Source organism: Furipterus horrens, unplaced genomic scaffold, assembly GCF_987537825.1.
Source record: "Furipterus horrens unplaced genomic scaffold, mFurHor1.1.pri manual_scaffold_6, whole genome shotgun sequence".
Taxonomy (NCBI): Eukaryota; Metazoa; Chordata; class Mammalia; order Chiroptera; family Furipteridae; genus Furipterus; species Furipterus horrens.
Window position 1 is genome coordinate 75536562 of NW_028327176.1, and position 16320 is coordinate 75552881.

At 48.2% G+C, this 16320-nt stretch overlaps 1 protein-coding gene across 1 annotated transcript in view; it reads right to left on the bottom strand.

The window, feature by feature from the left end:
• Positions 1-687: 687 nt before the first annotated feature.
• The window catches only part of SNRNP200 (small nuclear ribonucleoprotein U5 subunit 200), a 29160-nt gene continuing 13527 nt past the window's right edge, over positions 688-16320 (bottom strand). Inside the window, exons 17-45 of the mRNA XM_090281819.1 lie at positions 15000-15149; positions 14646-14756; positions 13991-14122; positions 13633-13821; positions 13102-13299; positions 12581-12733; positions 12404-12484; positions 12047-12130; positions 11369-11475; positions 10901-11019; positions 10506-10660; positions 10204-10393; positions 9866-10039; positions 8809-8969; positions 8307-8534; positions 7791-7982; positions 7525-7703; positions 7146-7297; positions 6281-6389; positions 4934-5042; positions 4337-4526; positions 4077-4241; positions 3750-3871; positions 3388-3531; positions 3104-3280; positions 2672-2832; positions 2503-2584; positions 1220-1312; positions 688-1126 (exon numbers count right to left, since the gene is read on the bottom strand). Of these exons, the coding sequence (XP_090137945.1) occupies positions 983-1126; positions 1220-1312; positions 2503-2584; positions 2672-2832; positions 3104-3280; positions 3388-3531; positions 3750-3871; positions 4077-4241; positions 4337-4526; positions 4934-5042; positions 6281-6389; positions 7146-7297; positions 7525-7703; positions 7791-7982; positions 8307-8534; positions 8809-8969; positions 9866-10039; positions 10204-10393; positions 10506-10660; positions 10901-11019; positions 11369-11475; positions 12047-12130; positions 12404-12484; positions 12581-12733; positions 13102-13299; positions 13633-13821; positions 13991-14122; positions 14646-14756; positions 15000-15149 (4251 nt within the window). The 3' untranslated portion in view covers positions 688-982. The remainder of the gene's footprint in view (positions 1127-1219; positions 1313-2502; positions 2585-2671; positions 2833-3103; positions 3281-3387; positions 3532-3749; positions 3872-4076; positions 4242-4336; positions 4527-4933; positions 5043-6280; positions 6390-7145; positions 7298-7524; positions 7704-7790; positions 7983-8306; positions 8535-8808; positions 8970-9865; positions 10040-10203; positions 10394-10505; positions 10661-10900; positions 11020-11368; positions 11476-12046; positions 12131-12403; positions 12485-12580; positions 12734-13101; positions 13300-13632; positions 13822-13990; positions 14123-14645; positions 14757-14999; positions 15150-16320) is intronic.

A 16320-nucleotide genomic window follows, 5' to 3' on the forward strand; every position in this document is an offset into this window, starting at 1 on the left:
AGAAACCACTACTAAAATCCATGTCTTCTATTAGGTCAGAAATCAAATTTGTAAAAATATCACAGGCCACTCTTCTGTCTGGATTTATTTGCTTTGGAAGTAATTTTTTATAAAAAGTCAACATAAGTTATTTTTAATCCATTGTTTTTAACTTTTAATATAGTAAATATCAAGATAATAACCTCTTTGGGGGTCTTAATTTTTATAGTGTAAAGGGTTCCTAAGACCAAATCATTTGCAAACTGCTGACCCAAGGAAGTTATTCTTGAGAATCATCTTCCAATTTTATGCAGAACAGAAGGCAAGAACTTGAAGAGTAAACTTTGCAGATCAGGATCACAATATCAGTGTACCAAACTTGGGCCACGCCCAGCTGGTGCATTTCAGTCCCTCCTGTACTGCCTCATCGTAGGGAGTGGGGGCAGACTACAGATCTTGAGAAACCTCTAGCCTGTGACCTTTCCCTGCAGTAGTGGTGATACCTGGGTAATAAGGTGAGGACCCAGGTATACTGACTAAAAAGAAGCTACCTAATTCCTCTGCACCTGCTGAAATGGCTGCCTGTGACAGCCTGAAGTACAGCCTTGTCCTCCAGAAGTATTAAGTTCAGTGGTTAAAAAAAACTTTGTGGCCAAGAGCCTTAGGTTAGAGAAAAGAAACTTAATTTGGAATCACCACAAAGACAACTGGTTTCTCCAATTTATTTTATTAGAATGTATGACTGTAATCAAAGAACTACCAAGAACATGCCTAAAAATGCTATACAGTTTATGCCTGACAGCTCCATGACACTTGCACACACTGGATCCAAAGCTTGGATGACAAGGTAGCAAGAGAGAAATGGAGTGGAAGTGGGCTGGGGCAGCACCTGCATTGACTGGCAGTTCTCTCTGCCAACAGACCTGGTCTCCACTGCTGTGATCCCATACACTGTCCAAGTTCCTAACTTGGGTTCACCTTCTCTATGCAAAGGCCTCTGCACTCAATCAGAGTCACTGTCTGTCTCAGCTTCTTTCACATCCACACTGAATTTGTATTCCTGGTCACATCCCATGTAAGCATCACTCATGAAGTACAGAGTGTAGTTGTGGGCACCAGTAGCTGGGGCCACGAAGTCGAGCTTCACCTAGAGAGAAAAGGCAAGAATCAGGGGGAGCAGGACACAGGAAGAGCACCCTGCCCCTGCCTCAGAACAAATGCTGGGCCATTGGACACTCACCTTGGCCTTCTGCTGCAGGGTCAGCCTCTTGATGGAGATGAGACTATTGGACTTGGCATCTCCGATCACCACCCACCAACCCTCTTCACGTTTCTGCAGTGACCAAAAGCCAAAAATTTCAGCTCACACAAGTTGACAGTCATATGAGACTATGAGAATGGTTAACAAACCAGGTAGAAAGCTTTCTAAAATTTCCTCTTGAAATATAATTTGATAAAACTAAGATTTTGAAACTATTATAAGGCATCTCAAATGAACTCAATTTTTAAGTAGCAAATACTCATTTTTTTGGTTCAGGCTTATTTCCTTGTCCCAATGTACCTTCTCCAATTCAGTACTTGCCACTGCATCCAAGATTCCACTATTAGAGATGTAGACTATGTGGCCTAGCAGCTTTGAATTCTTCAGACACCCTTTTAAGGCACATCTGCCACATTTAAAACAACCATGGAGAGGAGCCTGCGCACAGAGAGGATCCAAAGTGGGCCTTGCCTCTATCAAGAATCCTGCTGGCCACTCCACTCTGAGAAAGCCCTAGAATTCTAGATCAAAGCATCCTTTCTCAGAGTGTATTAAACTAGTCTGTAAAATTAAACTTAGTATATATGATTTCTGTTTTCAACCTTCAATTACTCTCCCATATAAGGGATCAGTTTTTCTTTCTGGTGGTAAGAAACAAGCAACTGGAAGCACAGTAAGTGGCAGTGAGAAACAAGAGAAGAAAAGTCCAACTGTCCTGGAGCCATTTAAGGTTAAAGACAACTGTGTTTTAATAGTCACAGATTGACAATAATGTTGAACTGACATTTTTAACAATGACCAGTCACCTAAACTGTTTTAAGGCAGCCCTGGCCAGTGTGGCTCAGTTGGTTAGAGCATCATCCTGTAACTGAAAGAGTGCAGGTTCAATTTCTGGTCAAGGCACATGCCTAGGTTGTGGGTTCAATCCCCAGTCCAGGCACCATACAATCCTTGGTCCGCGCATGTACAGGAGGTAACTAACTGATCGACTCTTTTTCTCACATTGGTGTATTCTCTCTCTCTCTCCCTTCCTCTCTCTTTAAAAGCAATGGAAAAATGTCCGTGGGTGAGGATTTTTTAAAAAACTGTTTTAAGACAAAAAACAAAACAATAACCCCAAGATTATTCTCAGTTTATGACTCGTGACTTTTTTGTCACTCTAAATTTTCCTACTTAGTGACAATGCACCCTTGTACTCTGACTCTACCAATGGATAAAAGGCCTCCAGTAGACACCTGGAAAAGCCAGCTACCAGGACATACCTGTGGGAAGAGAGGTGCAATCACAGGACCAGTGACTTCCTCCTCTCGCTCCAGCTGTACCAGCACCACGACAGGCCCGCCACTGATGGAGAGAAAAGCAGGGCAGCACATCAGTGTCGGGCGGTGGAGTCACAACATACCAGCAAGGACCTGGGCCTTTATGGCTCACCTGCGGATGATGTCCTTATCCACCACTTCGTAAGACAGCTCAATATTAGGGTAGCGGTTACAGAAGCGGGCCACATCAGCCATCTGACTGTCAGACAGCTGAAGCAGCACATTTCGCTCTTCATCCTCCATCTCCATGATGTCGAAAACACTCTCCACTCCCTGCAGTGGGCATTCAGAGGTCAGGGGAGAAGAGAACATACGCTAACCAATGAAATGGGCTCTAAGTGGCTGCTAATTTCCATCTTACACTGAGAGCTAATCAAAGACATGGCTTCAGAGAGAATACGGCACACAGTCATCAGGCTCTCTAGGATCTCGGGGTATAACACCTTCAGACAGAACCAAAGGTCTCCCCTCTTGTGACTCACTCCCCCACCCCAAGTCCAGGACACTCAGTTTTCAGGCTCAGCCATGTCTGGATCCAGCTTACCTTGTCAGTGCAACGTTTGATGTGCTCTGAGGTGAAGTGTGGCAGCTGTTTCAGGTATGAGTCCTTTGACCACATGGCCTGGGTGACCATCTGGGCCAGTTCCATGGCTGCCAGAGCAGGACTGAGCCACCCATTGCTGGAGAGGACATCCACACAGGCCTGGATGAGCCGGATCGCCTGAGTGGGGTAGGAGCACAAGAACGGGGGAAGGAGAGGCTAGAACTGCTACTTCACAGGCCCCTGTGGGTACTCCCAACCATGCCCACACTGCAGCCACACTCTACCTTGCTAAGGATCTCTTCAGTATCTGACTGCAGCTCAGCACTCAGCTGCATGCGAGACAGGTGAGCCTGCAGAAGCAGGTTAGTCTTGACGTGTGGGTCATTGAACTTCGGATTGTTCAGCTTGTGAGGAACCTTTTGAGCCAACTGGAAAGCACAAGAAAAACAGCTGGTGATCAACAGGTGACCCAGCCTGACACTAGCTCCGAGGCCCTGACACTAGCACCATCCAACCCAGACTCACGACCCTTCAAAACTCAGAGGTGGGTGGGGATGGGAGATTGGGTATGCTGGGATTTCCCTAGGGTGACAGATCCCATGCTCTAGGCACACAGGCCATCCTCCTGAAGCCAAGGTGTCCTCACTTGCCGCAGGAGGTTGTCCTCATGGTGCCGGATGGGAATGTTCTCATATTCGGCTGCATTGGAGATGATCTCAATGAGCCCCCGCACCTTAGTCTTGGCATTCAGGGACATGCTGAAGAGCTCTGACAGAAACAGATTTGGGAGGAGTCAAAAGCAGCAGAATAAAACAGGGAGGAGAGTTAACTGCTTGAGCACCCCTGCCCTACCTTACACTACGTCCCTCTAACAAATACAGGCACTAGAAGCTCGTCATCTAGTTCTGGAGAGCTGCACCCCTTTGGAGCAGGGCTCCCCAAAGACTTACAGCAGCCCTTCCCAGCCCCTCACCAATGGTGGTGTAGTTGATGTAATAGTAGGCAGCGATCATGCCCAGGTTCAGAGGTGCCACGTCCATCTCGTCCTCTATGCTGATGCACTTGGACTGCTCCAAGTCACTCAGGGTCTGCTCCACCAGCTCGGACAAGTGGTCAGAGAGGTGACGGTGGGAGATGCCTGTGAAGGAGAGTGGTTAGTGCGGAGTCAGAGGGAGGCAGCCAGCAAAAGCTATGAAAACCACATAAGGACAGTGTGCTCCAAGGTTTGCTGACCCTGCAGGTTGTAGTAGTTGGGGTTCTGTGTCATGCGGCGGTATAGAAAGGTCCAGGTGAGGTAGTCCACAGCATCTTGTTTATTCTCAATGGTCTTGGTGACAATCTCAGCATTGAAGTGGTCATGCATGCAGTGGTCCAGATGAGACTCCACTGGCAAGGGTTCATATAAGAATTTCTTGAAGAAATCCTGTGGATTGGGGAGAGGAGATAGTAATAGTCAATGAGATGGTCACAAAGAAGAGCCAAGGGCAAATGAATAGGAGATGGAAGAAAGCAGCTGCAGACAAATGAGCTGGGTCTAGACCTGGAGTGTTGGGTGTGCATGCCTCTTCCCACTGGCATCACTGGTTACTTTTACAGTGGGAACAGGGGGTACTCGGAGTCATGCAGGCTGAGCAGCACAGGAGGAAGATGGAATTAGCCAGAAGTTGAAGACCTCAGCAAATGGAGGCAACAGCAGCAACAAAATTCCCTGTAGCTGAAAGGCAGCAGCTGACAGAAAGAATGTAAAAACTAACTATAATCTCTATGAGAAGATGAAAGCCTGTGTTCCAAGGCCCAGGGCTTCCAGATGGCACAGAGGTTAGGACTGACCTTTTTGGAGCCCTGGCACATGATGACGCAGCGCCCCTCATCATCCTGCAGAGGTCGATTGGCATGCCCCACCATCTGAAGCACATCATAGATGGGGTAGTCCACGTACCTAGTGGCAGAGAGGGGAAACAGGCAGAGTGTATCAACACAGGCGTGACTCCCTAAAATCAGAATAAACTGCAAACATGGGGAGATATGGGCACATTATAACAAACAGTATTTATGAGTTCTTGTGTTGAGGCACTAGTTTCACTTGCTTATCTACATCACTGCAGTTTATAAGTTTAAGAGTTGTGACTTTGTTGCTCAGGGTCCTTAGTGAAAAGCTACAAATCCACCTTGACTAGTGTGGCTCAGTGGATTGAGCGCCAGCTTGCAGATTGAAAGGTAGCCGGTTCGATTCCCAGTCAGACCACATGCCTGGGTTGCAGGCCAGGTCCCAAGTTGCGAGCACACAAGAGGCAACTGATTGGTGTATCTCTTGCGCATTGGTATTTCTCTCCCTTCCTCCCTTCCCCTCTCTCTAAAAATAAATAAATAAAGTCTAAAAATAAAGTCAAAAAAAGCTACAAATTCATCTAATGTCAAAAGCAAAGTGACTCCTTAATAAAGATCACATATGTAAGTAAAGCTGCCCAAACCTGTTTTTATATTACTGATTTTTTTAACTGATTCTTTTTGAGAGAGTGAGGGAAAGAAACACTGATTTGTTGTTCCACTGATCTGTGCATTCATTCGCTGACTCCTGCGTGTGCCCTGACTGGGAATCAAACCTGTAAACTTAGCACATCCAGACAGCGCTCCAACCAACTAAGCCACTCAGCCAGGGCAAAAGCTGCCCAAACTTAACAGCTGTGTATTTCATGAATAATCAAGTCACCTGACTTAAATCCAAACCTACAAGTAGGTTCAGACATTAAAAATAAAACTCATTTCAAAAATAATCTGCATTTTGGAAAAAATTATTACTATTAAGAGTTAAATTATTTAAAATTTTTTCTGGGAAAAACCAAATCTTCCCACTTCTTGTCAACCCAAGGCTTTGTGACCTGGACCAAGTCAGTTTCCCAATTTATAAAACAACAGGTTAACTACATAAACCCTAAAGTTCCTTCTAGCTTGAACTCCCTGGTTCTCCACTTACTGAAACACAGGAGGACAACTAGAAAAGCCAACGTGAGCCTAGGTCCTGAGACTGAAAGCGCTCCAAAACAAGGCTGTGCTGGAACCTCGGCTGGCTGTTGATTGCCCGAACCCCTTTCCTCCTAAGAGCTAGTTTCTGGATTTGCAGGTGTTTTGTCCATTTTAGGAAAGGGTCCCCTTAGCACAGAGCACAGCTGGACTCACGCATGGATCTTGCCATTGTAGTACTGGGTGTCCATGATGATCACCAGGTGGGCGGCCACACTCATACCCCAGCAGAGACTCCGAGACGCTACCACCACCTGGATGGCCCCTGAGCAGCAGAGGGGAGAAAACGACTGAGTGCAGGGCTCCCTGGCTGAGGCAGGGTTTACTACCTACTGGGCAGGCAGGGGCTTAGCTTGAAGGGAACATGGTCTGCTATGACTAAGAGGGGAAACGCAGTACTGTGAGAGGTGGCTCCATGCCGGTGTCACCTGCTTGAGGGTCTATCCTAGAGGCAATGAAGTAACCCTGGAACAAAATTCCCAGCCCAGGCTTAGACACCTGCCTGACAGACTGGCTCTACTCACTGGAAAGTACCAGCTCAGCCATGGGCTGACTCAGCCTATGGCAGCAAAATTGAGCTGAGTGTGCCCCACACTAGACAGACTCAATGGTCTATAACTGACAGGAAGTAATTTTGGCAGAACAATCTCCACTGTGACTCCACCAGTGCCAAAATGATAATACCATTTACATATCTCTGGGGTCTAACAACCTTGGCAGTCTGATGTCCATGGAAAACCAGGTATAGAGACTGAAGATGCTGGTCTAGAAAACCGTTTCTGAAATGATACAGCCTTGTGTGTCTGCTTGCTTTCTCTTTGGCAAATAGGGATAACATCTGACCCACCAACATCACAAGATTATTGGGAGGCTCAAATGAGGTAACAGATTCAATAATCAGTAAAGTACTTTGAAAATGACTAGTGCTGCAGAGAACTAGCACTCACACCCTAAAGTTTAAGGAATATCATAAGCAGTACCCCTGGACACAGTAATCACTCTGTGCCACACGGCTTTTTACCTGAGCTGAAGAGCTGTTCCACCAGACGTCGCTCCATGGGGCTGAGCCCCTCGTGCAGGTAGCCCACACCATTTAACAGCGTTTCCTTGAGTGTGCTGTCACTCAGTTTCTCCAGGTATGGGATCAGATCCTTCTCAGTGCAGTGTAAGAACCTGGGCGGCAGAGGCACTTATTTTCAGCTCCAAAAAGTTCCTGCCCTGGCAAACACCCTCCAACTGTGCAGTCACCCAGCCCCTAGCCAGAAAGGGAGCTAACCCCACCCGCATAAACACACCACCCTTCAGAGTGGGCCAGCTTCACTTGACCCAACTCCCCTCAGCCCCTTGCCCAGAAACCAGGCCAGACAAGAGGAAGAGGACAGAGCCCAGCCCCTCCCCACCTCTGCCGCTGGATGTCCGCTGCACACGTGGTGAGGATGTCAATTGCGGTGAGACGGGTCTGCTTGCGAGACGGCACAAAAACGATGACAGGCTTCTTGGGAGAGTGTTTGGTGATAGCATGGTACACAGGCTTGGCCATGGACAGCAGGCGAGTCTGTGTGTGGCTGATGTTGAAGCCCTGGGGACCACAGAAAAGAGAGACAATGATTACAAGACCTGGTACTCTGGACAGAGGGCCAAGAGGAATGTGAAGGGTAGGTCCTACCTGAATGTGCAGCTCCAAGGGCACAGGGCGGACATTCGGGTGGAAGTTGAAAGTGGAGGTGGCACTGCACCCCAGCCAGTGGGCCACATCCTTAGCATTCGAGAGCGAGGAGCTAAGTGCCACGATACGAATGGGCCGCTCAATCTGGGAGGAGATATAGCGCATCCGGGAGCAGATCACTTCCAAGACAGGCTAGGAGACGGACAGATGGAAAAGAAGTCACCACAGGCCTGGGAGCCACACTCAGCCCTGAGTTACCCTTTGTGTACAGCCCAAAGCTCTCAATATGATCTCCTAGTTCCACCTCTGAATAGGGGCTCCAACTCTTCCACAGCAGCCAATCTCTACTAAGAATACCTCAAAAAGTCTCACAGTATCCCTTTGGAGTAAGGTGACAAGAAGAGTCCTCCTGGGAAAATGCTCTAGTCCCTAGTCTTAGATTCAAACATGAGGCCCAATGCCAAGGTCGCTTGGCCAGTCACAGCCCCACTTCTTTGCTGCATACACGGGCCATACCCCATTCTCGCCTCCAATGAGGTGGACCTCGTCCACCACGAAGAGGTTGATGTTCTGAACGTTCTTGCGCTGCTTCCAGCGCCGGGAAAGGATGTCCCACTTCTCAGGCGTACTGATGATGATGTTGCCTTTGCCCAAGAGCTTTAGGTCTGTGCTGGTCTCGCCTGTCAGGAGCACTACCTTCTTGCTGAGCCTGTCCTGGAATTTCTCATACCAGTCCATGTACACCTGGCAGGCAGGGAGAGGAAGGGGAGAAAGTGTCAGGCCAGGCCAGGTAATGGTTCCTTCACTATAAGAAAAAAAAGCCAAGAAGCCAAAGCGATAGACCTGTCTCTGTCGCTCTTGAGCTACTTTATAACAAACTGAAAAAAGGACCAAGAAAAAGCAAACAGTCCTACCCCAAATGACCCTGCAAATTTGGAGGCTCAGAGAAGCTTAACCTGGACTCACAGATGGAAAAAGCCTCTGGGAAGGCACTGAGGTGACAGCACCCCATGTTTACCTGCTCTGCCAGTGCCTCCATGGGGGTGATGTAGACACAGCGCCCCTCCGAGCTCTGCAGCAACATGCGTAGGATGGCAAACTCTGCACAGATGGTCTTCCCACTGCCGGTGGGCGCCCCCACAAACACGTTGTCGTCACTGTTGTACACTGTGTTAAATACTGCAGACCGACACAGCAGCAGCATGAGAGCAAGAAAGAGACTCGAGCACTCATCATACAGTCAGTGGGGACCAGCACTCAGGGGTGATGGCATGTGGCCTCTCCCTGCAGCAGGGCTGCCCAGCTGTCCCCTCATGGGTCTCCTTCTCACACAGAAGACAGGAGGAAACCAACATCAAGACTTCCAGTCCCATGGAGACTTGTAGGACAATAGCAGAAGCAAAGGAGGTCAAGTCTCCTCTGCTTCTTAGCTGGTCTTCTCAGGGGCCAAGACGCAAAGCAATAGGGCCCTGGCTGCCTTTCTCTGCTTCCAATGCTCTCATGTTTCCTAGAAACAGCCTAATGAGGAAAGAAGGGAACAGCCTAACCCCGGCTTCAAGACTGAGCAAAAGTCCAAGTCCCTTTTATTAGCTCGTTCAACTGAGTGCTTCTCTGCCTCAGTTCCCCACCTGTCAAATAGGACACTGATAGTAGTATCTCACATACTAAATGCCGCATAGTGTCAGTGGGAGGAATAAAGGAGAAAACATCCGTGATGCCCTCTGCCTGCAGGACTCAGAATGCAGGCGCGCTACGTGGACATAAGTGTTATCCAAAGTGATGGGAGGGAGGCCTCAATTGATGCTGGACATTCTGCCCAATGCTTGAATGTCAGGGGCAGGGATCCTCCTGAGCCTGAGAAATAACAATGCCCCACCAACCCTCTTCAGTGAGACACACAAAGAAGCAGAGCAAATCTAACCCTAACCACAGACTTGAGAGGAAATGACGGGGTTCCTCTTTCAGTCAGTGCTGATGGACTGCCATGCCTACTGAGACCTGAGCACCCTACTTCCCTTCTGGCGCAGGAAACATCTTGGTTACCTTACAAGGCCTCCAGGAAAACCAACACCTACCTTGGGTCTGGATTGGGTTGAAGAAAGGAAATTTATCTTGGTAAAGGCTCTCAAAGGCACTGTTTCTCAAGGCAGACACAGGCAAGGGCTGCAGGTCCAGAAGTTCAGTGGGAGGTGGGTACTTCTCTGGCAGGATCAGGTGTCGGAAGGAGACAGGAAGCTGGGTCTCACAAGCTGCCAGAGGAAACAGTAGGCAGTCTTCTTTACCTAACAGCTCCCAGATCCCCACTGTGCACACTGGAACCCTGAGGCAGATGTACTGCTCTCCCCAGTGTCATTCTTACAATTGCCCTGGGAGGACCTGTCCCTAAGGGGCAGTGCAGAGGACACACACTCACAGAGCCAGCGGTCCGACACCACACGGATGAAGTACTGAGGGGGCAGCGGTTCAAAAACAGGCACAAAAAATGTAATGAGGTGTTCATCCTGGGCATATTTGGCCTTGAGTAGAAAATATTCATGGTGCAGTATCACCTCACTGTCCACATCCTCCACCAGAATCCAGAATGCTTCAGATGAACCATGGACCTGAACACATGCACAAGCAGGAGAAATGTGAGCTAGCACAGGCACGCAGCACCTCCAACCCAGCTCTCCTCGAGATCACACTGAAGCCAGTGCCTCCTCCAAGCAAAGCTACCTTTTCATCCCACTGGAAGTCTGGTGTGATGGTCAGCTCTACTTTCAAGGTGGAGCGGGTGATGGGCTGCAGGTGCACCGACAGCTCCAACTTGGGGAACAGGTGGACATATTTGTGGATGGTCTTGCCCATCTTTGGCATACGGATGAGCTCTCCTGTGAGAACACAAGAGGGCACAGGAGCTGCCACCCAGACTGCCAAATGTGTTTGCACACATTCTACTCTAGTGTGTCAGGCCCTTCGCTTCACTCTCAGTAGAGCCCAGAGGAGCCAAAGGCCAAGACCAGAGCTGGCCTCGTGCTTGAGTGGGCATGACAGGTGACCAGGACATTAGGGCACAAGGCTTAGAAAGACATCTGGCTGTACATCCAGAAAGATGATAGCTTCCCACGTACCTATCTCATTGTGATTCAGATCATACAGACGTTCAAAGGGGAAGTTTTTCTTCTCAATCTTCTTCACTACTTCCTCAGGGAGTTTCCGGAACTGACGCAGCGGACACATGGACTGCCACCTACCCAAGAAGGAAATAAACTGTTTAGCCCCTTGCTATGCAGCTCCTATAATAAACTGCCCTCATCATGGCTTCTGACAGATTAGCCGTGACCACCCGAGATACAGCTGTTAAACAAAGACATTCGAATCTGTGCCAGCCATGGGACCTGAGAGCCAACCCTCACCACCACCCCGCGCCCACTCTCCAGCTCCACCCCTCGGGGCCTTGTCTCTTCTCAACTATCCCCAGGTGCATGTCCCATTTCATGCATCAGGACCAGAGGTAAGGCACACTCTACGGCTTTCCCACCACCCTCAGCCTGGGGATCCCAACATGGTGAGGAGTTGTAAGCACCCCAGGCCCTTACATGCGTTTATCGATCATCTTGCAGAGGTTCAGGGTCTTATCTGTAAGTTGTGCCCAACCTCGGTTCAGGACAATTTCAAAGATGGCCCGCATCAACCGGCCCGCCGACTGGGGAAAGACGAAGCAGTCCCTCTGTTACGTCCCGACTGTCGCAAACTAATGAAGCCACTCTATACACAGTTTAACTGCATCACTTTGATGCAATCAGCCTCACCAACTCAAAAGCAAAGTCCCTCTGTAATTACTCTTTCCCTTCATATAGTAGGTGCTTGCGAAACACGGACTAATTAGAAAAGGCAGCTTGAGCTCCCCACACGTTTTAACCTGAAGCTCACCAAGTGATTTTAAAGCTTTTTGGCTCATTTTGCATTTAAGGCTCTAGTAGTTCTAAAGACCTTTGCCAATGGGAAGTCACTCTCTAGAGAAGCTGATGCTGTGTCCTGTGAATCTCTCTATGGAGCCCTTCAGGCACTCTCGAGGCCTTACCTTTTCCACATGCTCCAGAGCAGGAAAATAGAGTGGCTCTACCACACATGCATCAATCAATGAGCCAGCTGGGGCAAACCTCAGGATTTCCCACTCCCGTACTCGTGTTTAGCCTACTTTCTCCAAGACGCACACAGCACAGGGGAGGAAACTGTACAGGCCTCCTCTCCTGGCAGCACAACTCTGCCCTCACCTGTGTGACATACACCATGTCGGCCATCAGTGCAAAACCCTCCAATTTCAGCTGTGAGATGAAGGCTTGGAGAAGCACATTGATCTGGAAAATGCAAGGTCAGTCAGAAGGCAGCCAATTATGAACAGTCCAAAGAAATAAATCACATTCTGCTCTGGGCATTCATGCCAGGCAATATCTTCTACAGCTCTTGATTTACGCATTAAGTAACTCTTGCTCCGTATGAAAAGAACACATGAGAAGGACGCTGGAAGACCAAGCAGGTTACTAAGCACAAACCCCAGTCCAAGGTCCATCTTTCACAAAATTCTGAAAACCACCACCTCTCCTTACCCCAAGCAGAGGTGCTAGGCTCACCTTCGCACTGGGCTCCTCGATGCTCTCCTTTACAGGGATGGGCACCCTCTCCAGCAGCTTCTGCAGCTCCAGCTTCTCCTCCTGCCACAAGAAGGAAACAGGTCAAGGCAACGCCAGATGTCCATGCAGAGAACCCACCCAGCAACTTGGCAGTGAGTACACATGCTGTGGACCCACCTCTCTCACAGTGATGTTCTTGAACTCTGAAGACAATGAGAAGACTCTGAAAAGCTCAATCTCACTCAGAGTGGGTTTGAGCAGCTGGTTGTAGGTCTGCACTGTGTCATTGGTAATGTAGTAGTGGCTGGCTATCCGACCCAGTTCTGTCACCTATGAAAAGGAAGGTGCAATCCAATGTGAGCACTAACAGGCTGTGACCTTTCACTGTAGACAATAGGTGCCCAGTGAGTGAATGCATCACAATACAAGTGCCTGGTCCAAGCACGTGAAGAAATGTGGCACAATAATCTGACCTACAGTGAACTGATACCCATACAGAAAAGACAGATAAATTAGCCACCTCCATTTAAGTTCCAGAAAGAAGGCACTGTCAATCAGCACAGTGCAACCCCACCTGTTTTCTACTGTTCCAAGCAATGGGCATTAGGCAGGGCTCAAATTTAAGAGTGATTTGAAAATGTCTCGTGGGGTGATTAACTTTTGTTGAGACCTCTGCTTCCATCCCTCATCCCACTCGCCTGGAAGTTGCCTGTCTTCTTGTCATATTTGACCAGATTGTTCTTATCCAGCATCAAGGCAGCGGTATGAACCAGATCCAGTCGGCGCTGGTCCAGCAGGGGGTCTCCCTTGAGGTCATCGTGAGAGATGCCATACAGGGTTGGGGATCGGAGCATTCGGATATACAAGTAGGCATAGCCCAGCCAGTTCACCGCATCCTACAAGAGACAGCTCCTGGGTGTGAGCTTGGAGAACTGGTGTCCAAATGAAAAGCTCCCACAAATCATTAGATATTAACTTCCAGTTATAAGAATGTGTATTACATATCTTCTGAGGGCTTATAACATTTCATTAAGAAAAAAGGGAGTCCTTTCTAAGATGTTGTAACAAGAAGAACTGTCAGCCACAGAACCAAGCAGCTTGAGATTGTTCATATCAAAGCTGGAGGATCCTGGATGCTGGTGGCCCACAACACCACCCAGACCATTCCACTCCTGGTACCTTGGCCTCTCTGGTGAAGGGAAGAGGTGCCAGGGCAGCGCCGTCCGTACCTTTGCATTCTGGACATTCCCCAGCACAATTTCTGCATTGAGCATATCAGGCAGCTTTGACACCATCTGGCTCTCAATAGGAAGCTGCTGGTTGAGGAGGGACAGGTAGTACTGAAGCTCCCCATGAGATGTGATGAGTATGCCTTCACCCTTGGTATCATACTGGGGTCTTCCGGCACGTCCCAGCATCTAGGGCAGAGATAACAAACCAAGAGGGCTGTGGCCACAGGGGTGCTGGGTGGGATTCCAGGCTTCTCCTTTACAGACCCTCATCTTCCATCTGCCATATTTTGGGCATCCTTGCATTCTATACACAGGGTACTCCTCCCCACCAAGAATACACTCAAAGGATCTGTACCTGCAGAATGTCCAGTGCCCCCAGTTCTGTCCAGCGCCCCTTCTCTGGACTATACACCTGGGTGCCTTTGATGATGACTGTATGTGCAGGGAGATTCACACCCCAAGCCAGAGTTGCTGTGGAAACTAAAACCTACAGAAGCAAAGCAAGGTAATAAAGAAAACAGATGTTACCACCAGAGGGTCAATATCCCCAACTTGTCTAGGCAACCAGTCCCAGAGCTTCTAGCAGCACCAAGGCGGGTCCCATCCTTCTCAGCGTAACACCAAAATAAAAAGGAGTCCTTGGATACCACATCTATTCAAGAATTAGCTTTTCTGCAGAAGTGTAGACCTATATTAACCAAGTTAGGGTCACCAGATAATTAACATAGGCTCTCCCAGGAGAGGAACTGAACAAGGAAGGCCCTGTGTGAGGCCTTATTTGGCACTATCTGAAGTCACCAACATGCCATGCTTCCAGACACTTTCCTAAACTCAGTCACCTTCCCCCAGGCTGAATGTGAAGAGCTGGGAAAGGTGGGACCACAACTGTGCCTACCACAACTCCCTGACCCGGTTACCTGAGCCAGAAACAACAAAGCACCAGGCGCAAACTTACGGCACACCCTTTGATATTTCGAGTCTTCTGAAGTCTGTGCTTCGTCCACCCTCACCTGAATGTGTTTATCAGCAAAAAGATCCTCTACAAGTGTCCTGTCAACTCTGGTCATGCCTGCATGATGAATAGCAAAGCCATAGGGCAGAAGATCCTTCAGCTCCAGGTTCTGTGGAACAGAAAAAACAGGTAATGAGGTGAGCCTTCCTGTGGAAACTCTCCCAGAAAGAAAATAAATCTCTTCATGAGAGCCATCCCCCCATTACCTACTCTACAAAACCACATCCAAACAATCAGCCGTAACTGGTGTGAAACAGCAGGATGAGGGTGCAGTTCTAAAGGACTGTCTGGACAACCTCAGAATGAGCCAGTTCCCAGGCAGGAATGAGAGAACCAGCCTGTGTCTTCTCACCTTACACTGCTCAGCTTCTGTCCGAAGGACTTCTGTGGAGGCAGAGCCCTCTCTCAGAAACAGACCCAGAGTATCCTTCTCTAGGCACATGTCCCGGATGGCCCTGGCCGTCTTCCCAGTCTCCTTCCGGGAGTGGACAAACACTAGCACCTAAGTAGAAACCAGGTTTGCCACAGTCAAGAGACACAGTTCCTACAGTCCCTCCCACAGCACCAGCAGCAAGAAACAGAGGCTGGCACCATCATAAGGCCAGAAGCCAAGGTCTTAAAGAGGAGCCACGGCAGGAATGGACTGTCTCAGAAGCCTAAACAGAGCTGGTAAGACCCTAAAAGAATGAAGCATCCAGTAGTGAGATAGTCCTGGAACTGGGAAACCAAACTAACTGTCAGCATCATATCATTAATGGCAAGTTTACATACAACAAGGATGCAAATGCATAAATCTCAAGAATTTCTGTTCAGGCACCCGGTAAGATTCTAAGCCACCTGAAGAATGTGTCTGCAAAATAATGGCCAAAATATTTATGAAATAAGAAGCACTGGCCTTTATAAAAGGATATTAAGAAATAAGTCCCAGGCCCTGGTGATGTGGCTCAGTTAGATGGAGCATCATCCCACAACTTATAAAGGTTGTGGGTTTAATTCCCGGTCAGGGCACATAGCTAGGTTGCAGGTTTGAGCCTCAGCCCAAGAGTTTACAACCCCTGAAGAAAATAAGTGCTTCTGTCTCACCACAATATTTCTCTCTCCCTTCCTCGCTCCCTCCCTTCCTCTCTCTAAAAGCAATGAAAACATGTCCTTGGGTAACAATTAAAAAGAAAAAGAAAAGAAGTCTCAGTATGAGACGAGCACCATTTTGTATAGAAAATAAAATCCTCCAAGTATTTAGTGCCAAGAAAAGATTTATCTCTTCACCCTGGCTGGTGCGGCTCAGTGGATTGAGAATGTGCCTGCAACCAAAAGGTCACTAGTTCGATTCCCAGTCAGGGCACATGCCTGGGTTGCAGACCAGACCACTGGTTAGGGATGTGCAAGAGGCAACCGATTGTTTCTCTTACACATCGATGTTCTCGCTTTTTCCCTCCCTTCCTCTCCTTCTAAAAATGAATAAATAAAATCTTTTAAAAAAGAAATGGAAAGATTTGTCTCTTCATTTAAATTAATCTTTTCACCTAAATCCAATGCTACTTAACAGACAAAAATATATAATCTGTCACTTTTCCTTAGCTTTTGTCTTGGTTAACATGGCTAAAGCCAGTTTTCAATCGAAAAATTTTATCATACTTTCTAATGAAATGATCTCTTTCTCTAGCTTTTATCTT